This window comes from Kryptolebias marmoratus, linkage group LG19 (assembly GCF_001649575.2).
Source record: "Kryptolebias marmoratus isolate JLee-2015 linkage group LG19, ASM164957v2, whole genome shotgun sequence".
NCBI classification, from domain to species: Eukaryota; Metazoa; Chordata; class Actinopteri; order Cyprinodontiformes; family Rivulidae; genus Kryptolebias; species Kryptolebias marmoratus.
In genome coordinates, this window is record NC_051448.1 from 152,274 (window position 1) to 176,521 (window position 24,248).

Genomic DNA, 24,248 nt, shown 5'->3' on the forward strand with positions numbered 1-24,248 from the left:
CCCAAACCGGACCAGAACCAGAGCCTCCTCACAACCCAAACCGGACCAGAACCAGAGCCTCCCCAGAACCCAAACCGGACCAGAACCTCATCACAACCCAAACCGGACCAGAACCAAAGACAACAGACTTGAAGAATTTAAAAAAATTTTTTTTCTTTCCTAAAGAAATTCTGAAAACTGCTCAGAACCGATTGTAACGGGTCCATGTGGACCCTGAGAGGTTCTGGTCCTACCTGGACCCTCGCCGGGTCTGTGGGGAACCTGAAGAACCGTTTCTGGGTTCTGTTGAAGAACCCGGAGTTGTTGTCCTCCCGGTTCGGGCAGCCAGAGACCACACATTTCACCATTCTGACCGAACTCACTCGAACAGGACCGAGACCCGCTACGAGACGCTAATCTTCCCCACCGGAAACGGATCTGGTTTCACCCGGAAGTACAATCATGGAGGAAACTGTCGGTTTTTGGCGCCGTTTTGCGTGAAGGTAGAGATTAATCTGCATTGTTAAAAATGATAATATTGAAATTATTTAATAAAATCTGGGAGGAGGGGAAATTACCAGAGGTATGGAAGGAATCTATTATTGTACCAATAGCTAAACCAGGAAAAGATCATTCAAAACCAGAAAGTTATAGGCCAATAGCATTAACTTCAAACTTATGTAAAATAATGGAAAAAACGATTAATGGTAGGTTAATATATTATTTGAATAAAAAGGGATATATTTCTAATTATCAAAGTGGTTTTCGTAAAGGGAGGAGCACTAATGACGCAACACTATGTCTTGAACATGAAGTTAGGAGGGCTCAAGTAAACAAAGAAAGTGTAGTGGCTGTGTTTTTTGATATTGAAAAAGCGTATGATATGATGTGGGTAGAGGGTTTATTAATTAGATTATACAAATTGGGGATCAAAGGAAAAATATATGAATGGATTAAAGACTTTTTAACAAACAGGAAATTACAGGTAAGAATAGGTGAGGTAGTTTCAGATAAATATGTAGTGGAAAATGGTACGCCACAGGGGAGTATTATAAGTCCATTATTGTTTTCGATTATGATAAATGACATATTTGAAAATATTGGAAAGGACATGGGCTGTTCACTCTTTGCAGATGATGGAGCTATTTGGAAAAGAGGGAAGAATGTAGAGTTTATAGTTAAAAAAATACAAAGGGTTATTATTGATATAGAGTTGTGGGCACTGCAATGGGGATTTAAATTCTCAGTGGACAAAACGAAGGTAATTATATTTTCTCAAAAAAAAAACAAATAAGGTAATAGACTTAAGATTATATAATCAAAAAATTGAGCAGGTAAAGAGTATAAAATTCTTAGGTTTGTGGTTTGATGAAAAATTAAAGTGGAATATTCACATCCAAAAGATTGTTGATAAATGTAAGAGAAAATTGAATATATTAAGATGTTTGGCGGGTAGTGATTGGGGAGCAGAGAGACAATCATTAAAACAGATTTATACGGGGATAATTAGATCTGACCTTGATTATGGGTGCTTAGTGTACAGTTCAGCAGCTAAAACTCATTTGGATAAATTAGACAGTATTCAACATCAAGCACTAAGATTATGTACTGGAGCATTCAAAACAACACCAACAGCAGCATTAGAAGTAGAAACGGGAGAAATGCCATTAGATCTAAGGAGAACTACATTAGGAATTAATTATTGGTTAAATTTGATGGGCAATAAGTGTGGACATCCAACTCGGGAAATTCTAAAATCATGTTGGGACAAGGAAAAGAAAGAGATGAGGAGTTATGGATGGAAAATTGAAAAGGACGTAAAGGAACTTAAAGTGGACACTCTAGAAATTAGTCAAATAGATCCAATATCAGTTATACCACCCTGGATATTACCAGAAACTATAGTAGATTTATCAATAATGGTAAAGAAACAAGACAAATCAAATGTTGTAGAAAGGTATGAAGTGCAATCACATCTAAATAATTACTATGGACATGTTCAAATTTATACAGATGCATCAAAAATCGATGGAAAAATAGGAATAACATGTACAATTCCAGATTTCAAAGTGAATATAGGGAAGAGAGTCACAGATGGATTATCAATTTACACAGGAGAAATGTTAGCAATACTTTTGGCTTTACAATGGATAGAGGACGTAAAACCATTGCAAGCAATAATTTGCTCAGATTCAAGTTCAGCTTTGATAAGCATAAAATATAATAATACGGATAGTAGGATGGACATCTTATTAGAAATATATCATAATCTATTTAGAATACAAAATATGGGGTTAGTAGTTACATTTGTGTGGGTTCCAGCACATATAGGGGTCGAAGGAAACGAGAAGGCTGATAAAACGGCAAAGAAGGCAACGCGTAACCCTATTAGTTTTACAGTAAGGACGAGTAAATCTGAAGGGAAAAGTAAAGTCAAAGAAGAGCTGATGAAAATATGGCAGAAAAGGTGGGATGAAGGGTTAACAGGAAGGTGGTTTTATAAAATTCAGAAGGTTGTAGGATGGAAAAGAAAAGGAAGAAGAATCAGGAAGGAGGAAAGAATAATAACAAGGTTAAGGTTCGGTCATACAGGGCTTAATTATTCACTTTTTAAAATACAGAAGCATAAAACTGGAAAGTGTGAGTATTGTGAGAAGTTTGAAACAATAGAGCATGTTATTTTAGAGTGTTATAAATATGAAGAAGAGAGAAGATGCATGTTGAGAGAGTGTCAAGGTATTAAAGAAAGGTTTAATTTAACAGAATTTTTGAGGAGAGATCTGGGAAGTAGACATATTCAAATAATTATTCGGTACCTTAAAAAAACAAAGCTATTTCATAGAATCTGAGTAGAGCAAGATGGGTGTGAATGTGTAAAGAATAATAAAGAGGGGTATATAAAGCTATATACAAGCTAGGTAATATAAGTAGGTGTGTATGTGTGAGTGTATGTTTAGCCAGGAGTTAATGGAGGGATTAGGTAGAAAGCGAAAGTTTATAGACCATCTCGAACCACACTCCATACCGGTAAGTGGCGGTAATGCTACTGAAAGTTTGTTGCCAACTGCCAATAAAAACCAACAAGAAGAAGAAGAAGAATCTGCATTGTTTTTCTGTTTAGTGTTTTTGTTTGTTTGTTTTTATCATCAAATAAAATCCACTAAATAAAGACCTCTGACGTCACAGATAGCTTTATAACATTCGCTTCCGGTCAGCTGATAAAACATCCAGATTTATTAAGATAAAAACCTTTTGTTTCTTTTAAACAAGATTTCGTGCCTTGTTCACAGGGTTTACTGACTAATTTGGAGATAAATTTTTAGTACTTTTAGGTTAAAGCCATTTTTTTGTCTTCTCTCTGAATTGTCTGTAAATATTAACAATATAAAAAAATGTGTTTTAGATGAATAAGTTGAATTTAAAAAAAGTTATTATCATGTACAGAAAATAACGGTAATATTAACCAATCTTTCTGTGAGCCTCCCGCTGTTTGGGTTGAAAACCATTGAGGCTGAAATCTGACGAAATCACACATTAAAGTTAGTTTTGTAGATGTTTATGGTTTTAAATCTCATTTAACAAAAGCAACAGGAACCAGACTAATGTTAACATCATGTTCTGGTGTCGGCATTATTACTTTATTTTTTATAATCTATATTCCTGTTTTGCTTCACCACTTGAGGATATCCGTGTAAATAATCTTTCCAGCTTACTGTGTTTTTTGATGAGTTTTAAATCAACAGAAGTTCAGATTGAATGATGCAACAGCAGATTTATTCAGAGCAACGGATACCAACAGCAACATGATAAAAACTGTACAAACATCACAAATGAACTTTTCAACAGAAACTCATGCTGTGTCTCAGAAAAGAGAAAAATGTAGAAAACTCTTCAGAGGATTTCACAAAAATTCACGAGTTTTTTTTTTGTTTTTGTTGTTTTTTTTTGCATTCAGGCGTGTCACGAGTCAGTGCTGAGAATCTTTACATAAATACTTTTATATCTCACATTAGAGTATCTGCTGTATCTGAATTGTGCTTTAACTCTATTTTCATCAGTAAAATCAAAGAAAAAACAATTAAAATACAAAGATGTGATTTTTTTTTAAAGAAAAGGTTGTAAAAAGCTGTTTTCTTTAGAAAACATGACTGAAATCAAAAAGCTCATGAATAATGGAAAATAATAAACTTTTTCAGGTCATTTTTTAAACTCGGCAGCTTTTTCTTAGATTTGGACCAAGAACCTTCCTGGTTCAGAATATCTTGGATCAGAGTTCTGTTCACCAAATAATTCCATTTAATGTCAATTGAACCTGATCTGAAAGCATCAAGTTGGAAAGTTCATGTTTTGTTATTCAAGTTTCTTGAATTTTTACTTCAAATGGTTCACATGAAACATCTTTACTATAAAAATACATTTATGATTTAAAATGATGCACATGATGTGTGAAATGTTGCATTATTCCTAATGCTAGTTCCATCTGATTTCGAACAGGAAGTAGTTTTGTTTCCAAACTGAATCTGTTTTTACTCTCTGTATGTTGATTATTTTTGTTCCAAAACAGACTAAAAGAGTTTTGATCCTTTTGACTCTTGGACTGTTTTTTGTTTCTTTGTTATTTTTTAGCTCTGAAAATTAAGTTTGGAAAGTTTGGTTTTCATGGAAGTTCTGATTTCTAAAAATCTTTCATCCACTGCATTACAAACTGAAAACGCAGTGATTTTTACTGAATGAGCCTGTTGATTAATGGACAGGACTTCAGAGTTCAGTCTGAGCTCCTCATGTTTGCTGTGGTGACGGGCAGCTAGACAGATTAGATCAGGAAGGAGTCCCCATGGACTTGGATGTTTGCAGACATCTGTAGTGAGTGTAGGGAGCAGATGGAGTACAGGATGAGGCCTGGTGTGATGGACGGTCTGGTGGGAGGAGGTGCTGGACGTGGCAGAGATTAAGATGCTCAGGGACCAAAATGGACAGGATTACAAATGAGCCAATCAGAAGAACAGCTCAAGTTTGGAGACAAAGTTAGAAGCTGAGATGGTTTGAACATGTCCAGACGAGGGACAGCTGACATGTTGGACAAAGCATGTTGAATATAGAGCTGCCATGGAGGAGGAACAAAGGAAGACCACAGAGAAGGTTCATGGATGCAGTGAAGGAGGATCTGCAGAGGGTTGGTGGGACAGAGGAGGATGCTGGGAGATGGTTGCAGGTGATCCGCTGTGGAGACCCCTAAAGGGAGCGGCTGGAAGAAGAAGACTTCAGTGTCCTTTTGAAACACCTTTACATGCTGAAAAAGAAACCCTGAACATTTGTTTCTGTAGTTTCAGTATAAGGAGATGAGAGGTGGAGCTTCTCTTTAACCTCCATACTGTCATAAAATAATCCTACAAAGTGCATGCATGACACTGATCGACCGCCTCAGTTCTGTGATTTCAAACCCAGAATCTGTGACCTGAAAGATGTTTTCTGGAGGATGATGTAGTTTTTTCCAGGAATGTTTGACCCTGTAAGTCCAGAGAAGCTATCATAAAGAAGAACATGAAAACAAAAGTGCCTGATTCCTAAAACATGAACGTAGCAAAAGACTTATACAAAACTCAACACGTTTCTCATCAGTAAAAACATCTGTTGACTCTTTAAAGTCATAAGAAATTGCATATTCCCAAACATACAGATTGTATCCCACATCAAACAAGTGTTAAACATCACACATATTGCTGACACGCCATCCTCTTCCAGTCACAACTGATGAGTCCAAATAAACTGATGGCAGATTGTCTCCTACATGTCCTGCACTTCCTGTCCACTTCAGAATAAAAGCAGGAAACATCCAGTGATGAGATCAGCATGTTCAGCTTCTTCTGCTAAATTTCAGTTTGATGATTCACAGAAACATTTTCATACATTCAAACATTAAAATGAAATGATTGTTCCTCATGTTCCATTGGCTACTCTGCTCCCAGGTAAACCTATTAAAGCCCAGTTTATCTTCATATAGATCCGATTCATTTCTAATAATTTACACCAGGATGTGATAAACTGTACATCACAATATATCAAGTTTCCAAAGCAAGGCAAAAAAAATCAGACACAAAGGCATTAAAAGAATAAAAACAGGATCACAGCAGCAGAAAGAACAAAAAGCCTAGTTCCTCATTTTGTTGGGGTCTGAATCAGACCTGAATGCCCTGAACAGCCTGTCGGATGTTCTCCAGCAGCGCCTTGTTCTCCGGGCTCTGGTACTGGTCCTGATTGGTGTACATGTCAGTCAGAGTGCTCACATACATGTCAAAGTTCTGTTCGTTCATTGGTTCCTGGGATCAAAGAACAACAAAGGAACATTGTCAGGAAAAATCATCATCACTCTCTGAATCAATAAAATGCTCCAAAGCTCAACAGCAGACTGACGTTTCTGAAAACAAACATGTAAAAACTAGAAAGGATGGTTTGCAAATGGAGGTGGAGATGTTCAAAACATGGAGACATAATCAGGAGGTCAATATGAGCATTCATCTGGTCTTATCTGACAGAAGGCTTCAGAATAAATGTTATTTCATTAATCAAATATTCCCTAAGAAACAACAGATTAATCTTCAGGAAACTCTGGAACATTTAACTTTTATTGAAACAGGTGCAAATTTTATATTTGTCATTACTGTTTGGCTAAACTGGATATAATTTTACAAACTGATGCATTTTTAATTTCTCATTTGCTGATAGTTCCTGTGGTCTTGGTTGCACCTGAAGCCATCAGTCAGCCGTGGATAATGCCCAGCTTCACACAGAGTAAAAAGTCAGGCAGGAAAACTCGTATCTATGATGAGCTCAGTTTCTCCACGCTTACACAGAACATGAAGCCCACAGCTCTTCTGTCTCTAACCCTCATCTGGTTGCAGATCTGATGACACAATCATGAAATTGACTGCTTCCACCAAGTCACTGGTTTAGATATGTGGACAATACCTGGGTCAGAAACCTTCTTCCTTCTACAGTAAACAGTCATAACTTTGTCCAAGACATAGGGAAATCACAGTTTTATTCACCAGAAACACCTTCAGGGTTTGCTTGTTGAGATAAGAAGCTGTAATTAAGCCCACCCGTGTTGTCCATTTTTCTTTTAGGTGGTTTCATCTCCTCTCCAGGAAATTGGTTCCAGTGCCCAAGTTTTGGAGAGTTCAACCATGTTTTGTTGGTATCCCTCAGTTTCCTGCTCAAGTGAAGGACTTTTCCCCACCAGTAAAAGGATGTTTCATGTCTTTAAACCTCGTTTCTGTAACTGTGGTTTGGACCACCAAGATACAAATAAAAGAAATCTGAGAACTAAGGAAGGATGGGCTGTAAACGTTCAGCAGTGATGAGTGAAAGCCAAAGTGAACCAAAGGAATTACAGGTGGAGGGAGGTGACGGTGGAGGATAATTGGATAAAGCATAAATAGATCTCTTACTCTGGGAAGCATCTGAAAACTGCAGTTAATCTTTACTGGGGTCTCTTTCTGAGGCGGCGGTCTCTACAGGAAAGGGTGTACAGAGAAGTCTATTAGCTTCAGAAGAAAAAACTACATCCGTTCTAATAATTTCAGTCTGCCTTAAGTTATTTCAGGCCAGCTGTGTTTCCCACGCAGATCTAATGTTTAACTGGGTCTGAAGGTTCAGTTCTGATCATTTACTGCGTTTGAAGCTAACAAATTTGATTGTTGTAGCTCTATAGAACTGATGTGTTGCAGTCACATAATAAACTCAGATTTCTGCTGTATTTACAGAGATTATCCAATTAGTCTTCCAACCCTCAGACATTATGACTCCAACACAGCCAAACTAAGAAAAACAACATTTGTTTGAACAAAAAAACAGCATGAACTGAACAGAAAAAAGCTGATGTAGAAAAATGAAACTTACTGATAAAAACAAACAACCTGAGGTGATTTTTGTTGTTCTGTTTAAAAGATTCAGTGGAAAGGAAGAATTTATACATATAAGATGAGAACCGACTGATTTCCTGTCTGATTAATAACAGAATGGCTGTCTGATTTTAAAACATCAGACATCTGTCTGCACCCCCCCACCCCCACCCCCATGGGGGTGGGGGTGGGGGGGTGCATATATATATACATATAAAAATTTCCATCTCGCCTTGTTTGTTCCACATGGGCGGATTCACTTTCACTTTAAGCTCAGGTCCTCTACCAGAACCCTGGGATCTTCAGGGTTGTGTTCCTTGGACTGAGCTCTTCTGGACAGAGATCTCTGAGGTGGTTCCTGGGATCTGTTGGAGGTCACATGATGACCACTGGTACCACTGAGGCCTTGACTCTGTTTTCTCTTTCAGCTCTTGGTGTTTCTCCAGCTTCTTCCTGATGTTACAGTCTCTTGGGACTGCTACATCTATCACCACTGCTTTCTGCTGTATCTTATCTGTCACCACAATGTCTGGTTGGTCAGCCATCAGCTGTTTGTCAGTCTGGATCTGGAAGTCCCACAGTATCTTAGCCCTGCTGTTCTCCTCCCCCTTAGGTGGAGTCTCCCACTGTGACTGTGGGACTTCCTGTTCAGACTCATACAGATGTTCCTGTTCTCTGTTCCAGCTGCTTGGTCATGGTGTTCCATCTTTGTTTTGCCTGCTTGCATCTTCCATCCTGCTGTGATGTGCTGGACTGTCTCAGGGACATCAGCCTCCATCTTGGATCCTGCCTGGTATGATGGACCCTGGCCTCCATGATGAGTGTCTCTGTCTGTCCTTCAGTCCAGCCCTTTCTAACCACTGATATCAGCCACTTCCTCAATCTGCCGGTGGTACATGCTGTGCAGGGGCTTGTCTTTCCATGATGGTTCCTCTTTCTCCTCTTCCACATTATGTTTCTGCTGCCTGAGACATTCTCTGAGCAGATCATCATTGGAGGCTTTCTTCCTGATGGACTCCAGGATCTTGGTTGGTTCATCATGTATAGTAGCTCTGATGTTCACTGGTCCTCTGCCTCTCTCCTTTCTCTTAGTCTACAGTTGAAGGTGGGTCCAGTGAGCAGGACGTCGAACAGGAGGCAGGAGTGAGACCCATCAGAGAGGAGGTGGAGGTACATGTAAAGGATTGAGGTTCTGTGCGGTTGGGCAAGAGCATGGCAGATGTGAAACTAAACTGATTGAAGTGATAAAGTTCCTCAGCTCTCTTCAGGTTTCCCTCTGCTACTGCTCTGTCTAGTTTCTTCTGAATGTTGTTCTTCCTCAGCCTTCTGTCATGATTTGTGTCTGTTTGCTTCCTGTCCTGCTACACTCACCGTGTCCACTGCACTCAGCATTATTTCGCTCACCTGTGAGCAGCAGTATATATATATATATATATATATATATATATATACCATCCTCCACTTTCTATTCACCACCAGATTATTGAAAGCCTTAGCAAGTAAATGTCCAGCATTAAACCCATGTTTGATCTCCTTGTTTTAACCTCGTTTGTGTGCCTTCTGTGCCCGTGGGCCACATCAGATTCCCGTGTTCCTGACTCCCACCACTTTCACTCTTAAAATAAAAGTAGTTAATCAAACAAGCTCAGTGTCTGCCTGAATTTTCAGGTTCTCCGTCTGATTCGTTACACCATCCCTCCAGCCTCCATACTTCTCATTGTATTCCTCAAGAACATTTTAACTCCCTCTGAACCCGCCCCCTTCACAGTCACATGTGTTGAGATACTCTGTCTGTCATTCCCAAACAGAATGAGACCCCCACCTTTACTTTTACTGCAGGCCTTTGTGTCTATACAGGCTCTGATAGCACCGAAGCCTGATAGATTCATGTTAGCATCTGGTGTGTCACTGGTTAGCCATGCCTCTGTTAAGATTATCAGGCTGCTTTCCTAGCAGCTCTGTTGGTATTTAATAAGTGCCGTCAGCTCGTCCATCTTATTAGGCAGCAAGTCCATATTCCTCAGTAGGACAGAGCGCTCAGTGGTCTATTATCTAGCCTTTAGCTTTGCTCTAGCTCAGGACCGGTGATGCCGCTGCCTCAGCTCCTTGAGGATGAGATGGTAAATGTGGCTCTCTGATCTTCCTTAGCACCAGTAACATTTGCCTCAAATAAACAAGTTTATAAACACTAATTTGTGGTGAACAAAAGATTGTTATCCATTTTAAGAATAACGTTACACACACAAAAAAAAATCACAAAGCAGCAGACATGCAACCTGTCTCACACGGGTGCAAAAATGATGAGCTGACTGACTGACTGACTGACTGTCTGACTGACTGACTGACTGACTGTCTGACTGACTGACTGATTGACTGACTGACTGACTAACTTATTGACTGATCGACCGACTGACTAACTTATTGACTGATCGACCGTCTGACTGACTTATTGACTGATCGACCGTCTGACTGACTTATTGACTGACCGACCGACTGACTGACTTATTGACTGACCGAACAACTGTTTATTGATTGACCGACCAACAGACCGACACCTGTGTCCCGCAGGGACACATAACCTGTCTGTTGTAGGAGCTAGAATACAGACTGGTTTTTAGGGGATCAAATATTTTTTCCTCTTAGTGACACATCCATCAGTTTGTGTTGTTCTCACCATTTATGGAAGGACAGATGTGTGAGTTTCTGATGATGGTTTCAGAATGTGTTGGACAGTTTGTATCTTTCTCACCATGTGTGGAAGCTGGATGTTTGCCAGGCTGTTGATCAGTGATTGGCTGAGGTTGGCAAGTTCATGCAGCAGCGAGTCGTTCTGCTGTTCGATCACCTTATTTTCTTCCTCAATAGACTTTAGGTTTGTCTCCATGGTGGTGATCTGACAAACACCATGAGGACATGTGTCAGAACTTAATACTGAAGTTAAAAAATAGGTTTATGTCTCCATTTCTCAGACTTTACACACAAATATCCTTTACAATCTTTAATAAGGGAAAAAAAATTAAAAATGAAGACTTTCTCACCTGTGTCCTCAGTTTTATCATCTCTGACTCCACTTGATTGTTGGACTCATTTAGATCTTTGATTTCTTCATCCAGCTGTTTGATTTCTTCATCATTTTCAATTCCTGAAACCAAACAGAGTTTCTCACAAAGTACTGCCTTCAAACAAGTGAAAAATATTTTTCTGATGCTGAAAAAGTAAACGAGAACTTCATATTGTGTGTGAAATTCTGATTGTTCAGTTTCGGACCTTTGCTTGCTTTTTGCTTAATTGTCAGCATTTCCACACCACTCATCCTGGCCTTCTTCATGGCGGAAGTGGCGCGGGGGCAACCGGAGAGGCTGAGAAGGACAAACAGATGATAAACGCACCTGGACTAAGGTGGCATCAGAAACAGCGCAATGTAATAAAAGAGGAATAAGGCTCCTGGAGGTGACTGACCTGCGGTGGGTCAGGAAGCTCCCGCTGACGTGTCCGGAGCCGTCACAGCCTGGAGTCGGACAGGTCATCCCATCTGTTTTCCCAGACTTCCACACAAATTGGGAGCCATTCACATAGCTGTCCTTCTGCCTCTTTGCTGCTAGGGGGCAGCCAGATGCACTGCGATGAGAGGCGTACTTCCCTGTCACATGACCCTGTCCATCACAACCTGGGACTGGACACCTGACAGGGAGAACCAACAAAAGAATTACAACTGAGACGGACCAACAGGAGATCTACACCTGAGAAGAAGAATGAATGAAAGAACTACACATGAGTAAGAACCAACGGAGGAGCTACACCTTAGAGAAGGAGCCAACAGGAGAACTACACCTTAGACAAAGAACAAATGGAACTTGGAATTTGAATTGCAAACAAAAACTGACTTTGACTGACGAAGTATCAGAATCTGAAGAAGACCTTCAACATGATGACATCTAAATAGAAAATAGTCTTTTTTAGTCCCAGGTTGAGACTAGAAACAAGTCTGGGACTTGAATCCAGGCGGGGATCTTTGTCCTGGGACTGGAATCCTGGCTGAGATTGGAACCCAGACTGGGACTGAAACCCAGGTTGGGATTTGAGTCCAGTCCTGGACTGGAACTAGTTTGGGACATTCTCCCTGACAGCTAGGATGTTGGAAGTTTTAAGTCTTACTTGATTGGCTCCTGGTCATCCTTTTCTTCTTTGTTGTGGAGGATTTTTAAGCCACTTTTCTTGGCTCGAGGACAACCAGAGAGACTTGAGTTAAAAACAGAGGAAAGATAGTCTTAAATAAGAACAGAAAGAACAGAACAGAAGCAAATATAAACCAAAACTTGTGCTGTCATGTCATTCTGTTTGAACTTTGGATTTTGAACAGTTGTTCTCTGTACCTCCTGTGGGAGGCGTAGTTTCCAGTGATGTGTCCTGATCCATCGCAGCCAGGGGTCGGACACCTGACCAACAAACAGCACCATCAACAGTCAGACAGAGGAACACCATTGTTCAGAAGTATGTGATGATTTTAAAGACTCACTTTAGTTCTTGTGAGTTGGTTGTCAAGATGCCACGAATGTTCTTATCAGGAAGCTGACAACTTGACAAACTGCAGAAGAAGAAACAATTACTGAAGTATCACCAACCTTTTCTAAAGCACCTAGTTTATGGAAACACCAACATTTACTGGGAACAAGACCAATTTCATGCCAAGAACTCAGATCCAGGTCTTGCTTTGATCATTTAGGATCTGGATAGTCTTTAAAAGTGACCCTGGATCCCTGCACTCCCACATCACCCTCAACATGCCTCAAGGAACACTGTGGTAAACCTTCTTCAAGTCTACAAAACATGTAGAATAGACAGTTAAACTTCCATGACCCCCTCAGAAATTCAGCAAGGGTAAAGATTTGGTCAGTACAGATTCACCAGTCAGATGCTTCAGGAATCCTCTAAGACAACCAAGCCATGAAGGTCTCCTTCAGATTGACGGCCTCCATTATCGCTGGTTTCCAACAATTGGCTCTCTGGCTTCTGCCACAACAGACACCAATGGCATTCAGGTCACATGTTCTGGAAGCGTTATCTGCAAATAGAGGCTCTGAATTCCTATGTCAGGATACACTTTACTGACTACAGCCCTACCTTCAGTACAGTTATCCCTCATAAACTCATCCATAAACTGTCATCTATTGGACTACATCCCATCCTCTGTGACTGGCTCTTGAACTTCTTGACCGGCAGGCCTCAGTCTGTCAGGATTGGAAACAGGACTTCAGCCAGCATTACCACCAAAACTGGTACCCCACAGGGTTGTGTCCTCAGCCCTATTCTTTACACCCTGTTCATCCACGACTGTGTCGCCTCCTATCCCAACAACATCATCCTGAAGTTCGCTGACAACACACTTGTGATAAGTCATATCACTGGGGGAGACGGTGCAGACTACAGGAGGGTTAGGGTTAGAACAATGTGAACAATCTGGTGACATGGTGTGTGGACAACAACCTCACCCTCAACACTGACAAGACCAAGGAAATGATAGTGGATATGAGGAAGAAGAGGAGACCTCATCAGCCACTGTTTATACGGGATCTTGAGGTGGGGAGAGTGAGCAGTTTCAAGTACCTGGGGGTCTATGGGGTCTATTTCAGTGATGACCTCAACTGAACACTGAACACCACGCAGGTGCTAAAAAGGGCTCAGCAGCGGCTGTATTTCTTGAAGAGGCTGAGGAAATTTGGCACGTCACCCAAAATCCTCAGCAACTTCTACAGCTGCATCATTGAGTCCATCCTGACCAGCTGCATCACTGGGTGGTATGGCAGAGCTACTGTGAAGGACCGCAAACGCCTGCAGAGAGTGGTAAAGACTGCCACAAAGATCACTGGCATTGCACAACCAACCCTGCAGAGCATCTACTATCATAGAGTCCACAGGAGAGTTGCCTCCATCATTAAAGACCCAACTCACCCCCAACATGTACTATTCCCACTTCTACCTTCAGAAGTGTGAAATGCAGGACAACCAGACTACAGAACTCTTTCTTTTTCTTCCACTATTAGATTCTTAAACAGTTGATCTGATTACACTCCTCATAGTCACTATTACATTGCATATGAATAATTGCATCATGCTGTACTTTATTGTTTACCTGTTTCCATACAGTTCCACAGTATGCTTACACCATTATCTTTTTGCACATGCAACTGTACTTCTAAATAGCCTGTATATTTTAGTTTTTTTATAGCCTGTATTTTTTAGAAAGTTTATTATTTTTCTTTATTATGTGTAACTTGATTTATTATGTGTAAGTTTATATTCTGACATCCAGTGGGGAACAGCAAAATAAGAATTTCATTGCACAGGGAAACGTTTTGACAGTAAAGCTTTAATTTGACCTCTCCCAGGACAGGTGAGTCATTAATCTCACAGACAGGGGGCTTCACCAGCTAGAAGCTGCAGAGAGGCAAGTCCACACTCACTGGAGACAACTCCAACACTGAAGCACTCAGCTGGGGTTTTGTGAGAATACCCTCACCTGCCCGATTCCTCTCTCCAGAGTACTAAAGCATCCAGCCCCTCTCCAGGAGTTGAGTTCCAAAGACTGTGGAGATGAGCCCACTTATATCTAGTTGGAGTCACTCAACCTCACACACAAAGTTCTGCTCCTTACACACAAGTAATGTTCCTTGAACCTAAAACCACTTTATGGTCCCAGGAATCAGCCCACATATGCCCCTTTTCCAACGGCTCCACTCTACTCGGCTTGCTCACTCTTGATGTCTCAGGGTGTGGCCTTACGTGATCAGCTCTTTCTTGCTGTCCTTGCAGGGGGGGTATTTGTGGTGTTTGGGGCTTGGCGTGGTCACCTTGGCTGGGTAACACTGCTCATCCAGCAACTCCTGGAACGGATCCATCTCATCTTTCTGGGACGACAAACAAAACAACTAGAACATGTCAACTTAAAGATGAAAACTCAGTTTATCTTTTTCTTCATCAAATGTTTTACTGTCTTTTATAAAACTTTTGTACTGAAATGTCCTGAAAGAGACTAATATAAAAATCTGTTACAACATTCAACACAAAGCCAGTTACAACATTAAAACCACCCGACTGAGTCTCAGGTGTAACTGCTGAGGCACCACTGGATCAGATCAGAACCTTAAAAGCTGTTTGTTTTAGTTCTTGTGCTTTGTTGAACTGAATTTTAACTTGATTTTGTTAACTTCCTCTGAGACAAATTTACAGCATCATCTCTTACGTCACTGTCAATTCTAACCTCTGTATTTGTTTTAATTAAAACAGAGTTTTTGAATTATAAACCCATAATATAACTTGTAAATTCCTCTGGTTTACGATAAAAACATCAGTTACCTCCTTGTGTTCCTGCTCATCTCCCAGCTGTTTGATCTTGGCGTAGCTGATCGGCAGGTCCCAGCAGTCGGCATCACTCAGCTGGTAGCAGCGGCTGCTGAGCAAAGCCTGACGCCTGGGTGACATCGGCTGCAGGGGGGTCAGCACTGTCTCGCTTCCCTCTGGACCTCCTGGTTGACCTGCTACATCCATTGGATCACCATCATCTGGATTTCCACCTGGACTCTGATGGGACAGATAAAGAAGGTTCATGTATACATTTTAGTCCTCTTTGGATGTCTTTAAACATGAGCTGATGATCATGGGGAGTTCCATAGGGCTTGATTCTTGGCCTACTCTCTTTGTAAATGATACTACATGAATGAACCTTTGATTGCCCTACTCCTCAGAGTCCTCTGATAACCTGGGTCAGCAGGTCGTGGGGTTTCCCTCCCAGAGAATGCGGCAACTCTCGACACCTTGTTGACAGATTGAGGATGGCTGTTGCTGCCATGTGAGCGGCCTCCATGTCATGGGTGTAGTCGAAGCTGCTCTTGCTGCAGGTGCTGCTGGCGCTGCTTCCCCCTCCTCCAGCACCACCTCCACCTCTTCCACAGCTCAGGCTGCTGCTGCTTGGAGCATAGCTGCTGGTCGTGCTGCTGGCAGGGCTCGATATCTTACAGTAACGCTTAGCTGCAGCAATGAACAGAAACAGATCAGTGTTAGAGGAAGTGCATGAAGAACTGAAATTTAACTAAACTGCTTCAGCAATGTCTGCATCAGTTTCCAGCTGTCAGGATGATAGATCCACCTGACAGGTGTTTAGGTGAACAAATGAAGAGTAAAAACACTACAACAGTCTACAGAACTAGTCCTGAGTCTGTACTGATGGACATCCATTTTTCTTACCATCGTATCCCTTTGGGGAGGTGTCACGGCCATGGTGAGATTTGGTTGCTGGGCCCCTCTTTCCGTAGCCACCCGAATGGCCATCATAGCCGGTGTAGTCATAGCTGTTCTTTGAGTATTTTTCCAGTTCCTTTGTCAGATTGGACCGAGGTGTGCTGGTGGGAACATTGGTTTTGTAGCCGTACTGAGGAATCTCCAGCTGCTTGACGAAACACATTGGCCTGAAAGACAATTAGCATCAAACAAGTAGCAGTCAGTATCCCTGATTTCAGAATCTGGACTTTCTTGGTACTATCAGCATCCCTGATGTCAGAACCACAACGTCCTGGTACTGCTAGCATACCTGATCCCAGAAACACATCTTCCAGGTACTATCAGCATTCCTAATGCCAGCATCCCTGATGTTAGAACCAGGACTTTCTGATACTGTCATTACTGATGTTAGCATAGAGGGTTCCTGGTACTATCGGCATCCCCAGTGTCAACATAAGGACTTTCTTCCACTATGAACATCCCTGATGTCACATTCAAGACTTCCTGGGATTATCTGCATCCCTGCAACCTCAGTCTTGTCTCAGTTTAAATGCCAACAATTAGGAGTCATCCAGGTTTTAATGTCTTTAAGACATGATTGTAATCAAAGTAACTGATTGGATTAATCAGGTTTCATGGATAAATGTAACTTAGTATCATCAGCATAATAATGAACATTTATCCCATGCTGTCTAATAACTTTACCTAATGGAAGCATATATAAACTGAAGAGTATTGGTCCAAGCTGAGGACAGGAGGACATCATCAGTAACTTGCAGCAGCTGTTTCTGCTATGATGAGCTCTAAACCCTGACTGAAACTCTTCAAAGAGATTATTTCTGTCCAGATGTTCTCACAGCTGATCTGAAACTATTTTTTAAAGAATTTTGAGAGGAATGGGAGATTAGATATAGGTCTGTAATTGGCCAGAACTCCTGAATCAAGATCGGGTTTCCATTACAGCAACCAAAGGGCTTTCTTGTTTGTTAGCAGAATATCTCTGCAGGTTAACTATAATTCTTCCATGTTAGTGGAGCGCCATTTTCTTTCCAACTTTCTAGCTGCCTGTTTTAAAGAACGTAGCGCTGAATTAAACCAAGGAGCCATCTTCCTCTGACTGATCACTTTCTTTTTCAGAGGAGCAACTTTATCAAGTGATGTTTGCATTAAAGCTGTAATAATATCAACAAGATCATCTGATGTTGCTGCTCTCTGTTGCATTATAATGCATAATAATGAAGAGATTCTTTAAATTTGGTTCCAGCGTTCTCTGATAAACATCTACTATAACAACGTTTCCTCTCAGAGGCTGTGTGTCAGTCAGAGTAAACTCAAAGGTTAATAAAAGATGGTCACAGAACAGGACTGTGAGGCTGGATTAATAAATCCTTAGTCTCTCTGCCATATGTCAGATCCAGATCATGAGTCTGATGAAGAGGAGGAGGTCTGTGGACATTTTGGGTCAAACTAATTGACTCTATTAAATTATTAAAGGTTATGTTTAAGCATCACTTTCAACAGCTACATGATGATTGAAATCCCCACTATTCGGACTTTATCTGTATTCAATAATAAGTCAGACAAAAAATCTGAGAATTCAGATGGAAACAGAGAATAAGTTCCTGATGGATGATATATAACAAGAAGTAAAAGTGTTTTTTCTGATTTCCATTTTGGATGAGAAAGACTGAGGGTGAAAGACTCAGAAGAATTATAACTAATAATTGGTTTAGCATTAATCAATAATCTGACTGAAAGACAGCAGCTCCTCCTCCACCTGTTGTTATAGGAACATGAACATTTAGATAATTAGCAGGAGTGGATTCATTTCTACTAACAACATCCTCCTGTAGCAAGGTTTCTGTTAGACAGATAGTGTTTATTTGTAAGACTTATTTTTCTGGACCCTGGGTTGTCAATATTTTGGATGACTAACAAAATTGGCCAAATTCCTAGAAAGAAGAGAAGCTTCACAAAGTGGGATGGGTGCCATCTCTCTGCATCAGGACCGCTAATGGGAGCTACTCTCAGTGCGGAGCTGAGCTTCCAATTCAGACAGCCTCTCCTCCAACGCTACCATTAGGCTACATTTATTACACTTACCATTATCACTAAAGGAGGCACAAGAATAACTAAACATCTGACACAGAGCAACTGAGAACAGAAGAACCTGTAGGAGAACCAGAAGCCATGCTAAGCTAACGCAAGCTAGAGCTAGCAGATCACAAATACACCGATAAGAACCAAGAAAAACAAAAGGTGCCTCAAGTACAGTCCAATAGTAGAAAACTGTATAAAGTGCTTGTGTACTTGTACGAGCAAACAATTTCAGCACACCTGTTCTCCCTCAGGTTTCCTGGTTTTATCAGCATTTCTGATGTCAGAACCAGGACTTCCTGATACTATTCTTTTTAGATTCCTAGCAAATAAAATAAGGTAAGTTCAGCTTCTACTTTAATAAGGGTTTCTCCAAAACCAGACCAAAACACTAAAAATACCATCCGGTTCCATTTTTGGGACACATGTTACATGATTGGTGTTCTTTGTTATCTTTACAATTATAGAGAGTATTTTAAATGATAAAACACAGCATTTTAATCAAAATGTGATATGTACTGTCAGCTCAGAGGGGGCAGTACCTGAGGACACGATCTGATGTCTGATTGGTCTTACTGCTGCCGTCTGATGAGTGAGTCTTTTCATGGACCTTCGCCAACTTTTCTGCAGCAGCAATTGGACAACCAGAGAGACTGATGGAGATGAGAGAGACAGCATAACACAGTTACCCTCTGTACCAACAAATCAAGATAAAAATACACAAAAACACAAAACAGTCATACAACAACATGGACAGTTACACTCTGTATCAACTTTCTTCTCTAAAGCTCAATAGTATTTTGGGTCTTAATTTTGTTAAAATCTAAGCTACTGTATGACAAAAAGACATTTTCTGAAGAATATTTGTGAGCTTTATTGTGAAAGTCCAGGTTCAGTCCTCTTCCTGTTCCTCTGAATCCTCCTGAACATCAGAGCTCTGATTAGAGACGACAGGAAGGATCTGTAAGGGCGGCCATGATGGAAACATGGGAGGAAGAAAAGCATGCTGGGTAATATAGAAGCTGCTGAGGAGCTGTTGCCATGGTGATTCCTGCCTTTTTGCGGAGCCTTTTTGGATGAAGAAACTTGAGAAGAAGAGGAAAGATTGTGGGAATAATTCAAGCTTGTTTGCAAAACATCAGACTCTAAGTTAAAGATCCTGTGGTAAAAGCCCCAAAGATCATCCAACCTGAACTGTGAATGTGTCAAAAGCATTAAAAGATCTGAAAATGCCAGTCCAGTCATCAAACTTTGGATGCTGTTTCTACTGTGAAGTCTGTTCAAGCAAAAGAACTCCAAAGAGGCCGGCTTTCACAAATCGTTTCAACGAAATACCATTTTTCTCTATAGGGACATTTTTAGTGAATTTAATCTCTTTCATACAATATTCTGCTACCAAGAGTCAGAACTTGCTGTTCCTGATTGAGATACACACTTTGATGGATTTTTGTTTGTTTGTTTTTTTTTTTTTTTTCAAAAACCCATGGAGGAGTTGCAAACTAAAAACCAGGATAGAAAAGAACAGATACTGTTTGCTGTTTGCTCTTTTGACTGAAGCCCTTTTGAGAAAAAAAGTAATGTTTTTGTGTGATTTAATCATAGAAAAGAATTTTATTTGTGTTGCATTCGGCCTGCTGTTTTTTACCAACTCAGTAGAACAGAACTCAATCAAACCCATGTTCTGTTCAACTTGGACTGACTCAAACAGAATTTGTTGAACTACAGAAAAGCTTCATGCTGATAATAATTTGATTTGAATCATTTGCATGTGTTTGAGTATTTTTGGACACCTATATCAGGTAAATATAAGAAACTAGAATCAAAAATTTGGAGTGGTTTGGCCTTCAGACAGTAGCTCAAGGTCAAGTTCATTTTATTTAAAACCTTTGAATCAAATGTTTTTTGCTGTATTTTGTGTTCAGGACCAGAAAAACTTTGGAGTCTTTTTAAAATGTATGACCTCATGCCATTCAAACATTAAAGTCTTGAACATCCATCAGCGATGCTGTTCAAAGGTCATGGGATTGTGGGTGGAGCCAGTTTCACCTGACACTGGTTAAAGGGTGTGACTTAATACCTAGGGGAGGAGCTTGTTATAAATGGGTACCGTAACCTGACTCCCAGGTATGACGTGTCAGCCGGCTGAAGGCCGCCCACTCACCTGCGGTGCGAGTTCCTGTTGCTGTTGACGTGACCTCGCCCAGAACAGCCAGGAGTCGGACACTTTAACACATTTTCATACATTGCAAGGACTAACAGAGAAGAGAAGGCAAGAAATACAGCAAGAGTTAGGAGCAGAAGCAGAAATACAGAGAAATCAGATGGACTGTTGGACGTATTCAGATCACAGCACCAGAACCCAACAGAACTCCAAACTGGGAGGGGATCATGTGTCAGAAGCAGGAAGAAAATGTTTCTTTATGTTTGGTCTCTTTAAGGTTATTGGTTCAATTTTATTCTAACCAGAAGCTTCTCAGCTGGTTTTTAAAACCCAGAAGAGGTTTTTATCTTTTGGTCCAATTGGTTCACTGAAACTGAAGTAAAATCGGTTCAAATGTGTCCTTGAACTGAATTGAACCACCTCCTGATCCCAAACCCTGAAGCCTGAACTTAAACAAGAACAAAGATTAAAATTTTACTAAAAGTCTGAACTCCTTTCAGTTCAAGTAAAAACTATAAAAACTCCCCTTCAAATGATATTTGGTTCTGGTCTCATCTGAAAGCTAACGCTCCAAAAGTTTCTGAATCTGTGAACATGTTTCTTCTAAAGGACAAATGGGATCTTTGTGGACGACACATTAAAGCTTCTATAGGCTCTCGAGCTGTCATGTTTCCATGGAAACTGGACTTATGGAGTGGAGCGATGGCACATCACTTCAGATGGCCCTGCACGTTTTTCTGTTCAGTTCCGTACAGTTTATTTATACAGCACCAAGTCACAACAACTGTTGTCTCAGGTCTGTGTACAAAACATTTACATATATTCTAAAAAGCCTATTAGTAAACGTTATCTACCTAAGAAGGCAGACAGTTGGATCTTCACTTCATCACAGTCTCTCATTTTTGGAGGAAACGAGAAAAAACTTTTTTTTTTAAATATGTAAAGCTGCTGGGCTCAGAGTAGAGTCAGAATTTTATGTCTAAAATTTTCTGTATTGCATCTTTTTCAGCTGAAAATAAATAAAATGAGAATAAATTAGTGTTTTAGTGTGAGGGGTAATAAAAGGAGACATTTGTTGAGTTCAGCTGAATTCAGATTGACACAGAAACTTTCCTGGGGAGGCCATCCCTGGCACCACCAATCCAAAGACAATCAGCTTTTTTCAACTTGTTTTACCAAAATCCCTTTGATCTTTATTATTAATTTTTTGAATGCATTTTTTTTGCAGATTTTATCTATGTTGTGTGACATGCAACGAGGTCAGAGGACACTATTCCTAATCAAGCCACATCTTTTGGTGTATAGTTTGTATGTTTTCTGTCAAAGCTGCTCTGTGAGATACAGGACAAATGATTTGAACAGCATAATAATAAGAGTTCTTCAGTTAATTACATCACTCTTAATAGTTTACTGAAACTTCCACTCATGACTAACAACAAAAACAGCTAAATGAATTAGCATAATCAAGAAAAACAATTGTGAGAAATACACTATATTGCCAACAGTATTCCCTTACCCATCCAAACCACTGAATTCAGGTGTTCCAATCCCCTCCATGGCCACAGGTGTATAAAATCAAGCACCTAGGCATGCAGACTGCTTCTACAACCATAATGGGTCACTCTCAGGAGCTCTGTGAATTCCAGCGTAGTGCCATGATAGGATGCCACCTGAGCAATAAGTCCAGTCTCAAAGTTCCTCTCTACTAAATATTCCTGTCAGCTGTTAGTGGTTTTATAACAGAGTGAAGAGATTGGGAACAACAGCAACTCAACCACAAAGTGGTCAGTGATGTAAAACCACAGAGTGGGCTCTGAGGATGCTGAGGAGCACAGAGGTCACCAGCGTTCTGCAGGTCTTCAGATCAGCTCAGGAACAGAGAGGACAGAGCTTCATGGTATGGGTTTCCATGGCAACAGCTGATCCAAGCCTTCCATCACCGAGAGCAAAGCGTCGGACACAGTGGAGTAAAGACCGCCGCCGCTGAACTCTAGAGCAGAGGAGACGTGTCCTCTGGAGGGAGACATTTCTCTGTCTGGGTTTGGCTGCTGCCAGGAGAACGGTTCTTCCTGACTGCATGAAGTTTGGTGGAAGGAGGATCATGGTGGGGGTTGGTTTTTAGGGGTTCTTAGTTCCAGTATTTTTTAAGCAGGGATTGCAGTTATCACCAGTCAAAGTGGAAATGTTGTTTTTTCAGGGCTTTTTATTATACCAAAAAGGGGTGGGGCACTGTGCAGAGGCTAAGTATTTAGATGTGTTGCTCCACTCCACAAAAATGTAATAAGTGAAAATTATTTTTAAAAATTAGAAGAAAAAAAATGTTTGCAGCATTTTTGTTGGTGTTTTTTTTAATGAGCCTTAAAAAATGCATGTTCATTAAAATGGTAACATTAAGTTGTTAAACAAGTTTGGAACTCAAATATAAATCAGATTAAATTAAAAAATTTGTTGTAAAATGTTGCTTAAGTTCAGGGTGAAAGTGTCCCCTTTTCCTGGGGTTCATGTTCAGATTAATGTTCAAGTCTGGGTTCATGCTCAGGTTCTGGTTTGGTTTGGGTTCAAGCTGCAGACACATGATTCTTCTGATCACAGCGATAACTGGATTAAAGTCATCATGTAGTGTTCAGGTGTGTTGGTGAAAATATCAGCAGGATGAGGGTTTTCAGACTCGTCAGGGTCAAATAAGTTTCCTTTTGTTTACTTCAGGTTGGTTTGTTGATTAAACACATTCTGTGCCTCAGTGGATTATGCAGTTCTGGTTATTAGAAGTAGAAGGTAGTAAAGCTCTAAAACTTCAGACCTTCATGATGTGAATGTGTGTTACAAACTGAGCGTGTTGTAACACAATCAACACGGATGTAGTCAGGCAACATGCTAACATGCTAAAATACAACATGCCTGACACTTTCACATTAACATCGCTCATCCAACAAGTCATTCCAGCTCAGATTGTAATCTTTAAATAATCCAGAATAATCTGCATTTCTTCATGTTCTGACCCACAAACCCATGAAGCTCAAGTGGATCCAAACATGAGTGTTTCTGTTAAATTCAGCAACAACCTGAGGCAGAAACAATCTGATTGGCTGAGTTAAGATGTGGGGGCGGAGCTACCCCAACCTGAGGCAGAAACAATCTGATTGGCTGAGTGAAGATGTGGGGGCGGAGCTACCCCAACCTGAGGCAGAAACAATCTGATTGGCTGAGTTAAGATGTGGGGGCGGAGCTACCCCAACCTGAGGCAGAAACAATCTGATTGGCTGAGTTAAGACGTAATCTCATTTTATCTGGACATTGTGTCATTGATCAGAAGAACTCTGACACTTTAACTTTCACAATACAAAACCATTTAAACTTTTCTAAAAATTTTAAATACTTAAAACAAGTATTACTGGATTCAATGCAGTCCTGGTTGGAAGGTTTTGTTTTCTAAATCAACAAATGTGTGACCTATTTTAGCTGAATTCATTCTAAACAAATCTTCTGTTTTCCAGTTCTGATGTGGGTCAGCAGACTGAGCCAGTTTTCATGATTCATTTCTTCAGTAAGATGATTTCTGCCTCTGAGGAAAATAAAAACTCACTGAAACGATTTGGCAGACAGTTGAAATGCAGCCGAGCCACAGAACCTACTCTCAGGAGGGACCCGGTCTTTGTGGGGACACCCGGACAGACTGCGATGATGTGGGTACAGACCCGTTACATGTCCGGTACCATCGCAGCCCGGCGTTGGACACTTGCTCTCCTTCTTCTCTCCTCTGGAAGAATCTGAAAACAAACAGGAGGATAAAAAGAAGAACCAGAAGAAAAATGACAGACAGCTGGGCCTTCGGTGGT

General features: G+C 40.6%; 2 protein-coding genes across 11 annotated transcripts in view; both read right to left on the bottom strand.

The window, feature by feature from the left end:
* The window catches only part of si:ch211-195d17.2 (uncharacterized protein LOC560495 homolog), a 16,144-nt gene extending 15,722 nt beyond the window's left edge, over nt 1-422 (bottom strand). For 4 of the 5 annotated variants that reach the window (XM_025011143.2, XM_037981479.1, XM_017438271.3 and 1 more), the window contains exon 1: nt 234-414. In XM_025011143.2, the coding sequence (XP_024866911.1) occupies nt 234-347 (114 nt within the window). In that variant the 5' untranslated portion in view covers nt 348-414. Of the gene's footprint in view, nt 1-233 lie in introns of all 5 variants that reach the window. The other variant, XM_037981481.1, reaches the window with a different exon arrangement.
* A 3,888-nt stretch (nt 423-4,310) lies between these two features.
* The window catches only part of myt1la (myelin transcription factor 1-like, a), a 29,342-nt gene continuing 9,404 nt past the window's right edge, over nt 4,311-24,248 (bottom strand). For 4 of the 6 annotated variants that reach the window (XM_037981469.1, XM_017438264.2, XM_017438262.3 and 1 more), the window contains exons 8-23: nt 24,045-24,179; nt 20,413-20,503; nt 18,794-18,904; nt 16,122-16,342; nt 15,637-15,905; nt 15,234-15,458; nt 14,661-14,785; nt 12,397-12,465; nt 12,254-12,316; nt 12,036-12,119; nt 11,340-11,561; nt 11,148-11,239; nt 10,919-11,022; nt 10,630-10,773; nt 7,428-7,490; nt 4,311-6,296 (exon numbers count right to left, since the gene is read on the bottom strand). In XM_037981469.1, the coding sequence (XP_037837397.1) occupies nt 6,156-6,296; nt 7,428-7,490; nt 10,630-10,773; nt 10,919-11,022; nt 11,148-11,239; nt 11,340-11,561; nt 12,036-12,119; nt 12,254-12,316; nt 12,397-12,465; nt 14,661-14,785; nt 15,234-15,458; nt 15,637-15,905; nt 16,122-16,342; nt 18,794-18,904; nt 20,413-20,503; nt 24,045-24,179 (2,159 nt within the window). In that variant the 3' untranslated portion in view covers nt 4,311-6,155. The remainder of the gene's footprint in view (nt 6,297-7,427; nt 7,491-10,629; nt 10,774-10,918; nt 11,023-11,147; nt 11,240-11,339; nt 11,562-12,035; nt 12,120-12,253; nt 12,317-12,396; nt 12,466-14,660; nt 14,786-15,233; nt 15,459-15,636; nt 15,906-16,121; nt 16,343-18,793; nt 18,905-20,412; nt 20,504-24,044; nt 24,180-24,248) is intronic. The other 2 variants (XM_037981471.1, XM_037981470.1) reach the window with 1 other exon arrangement.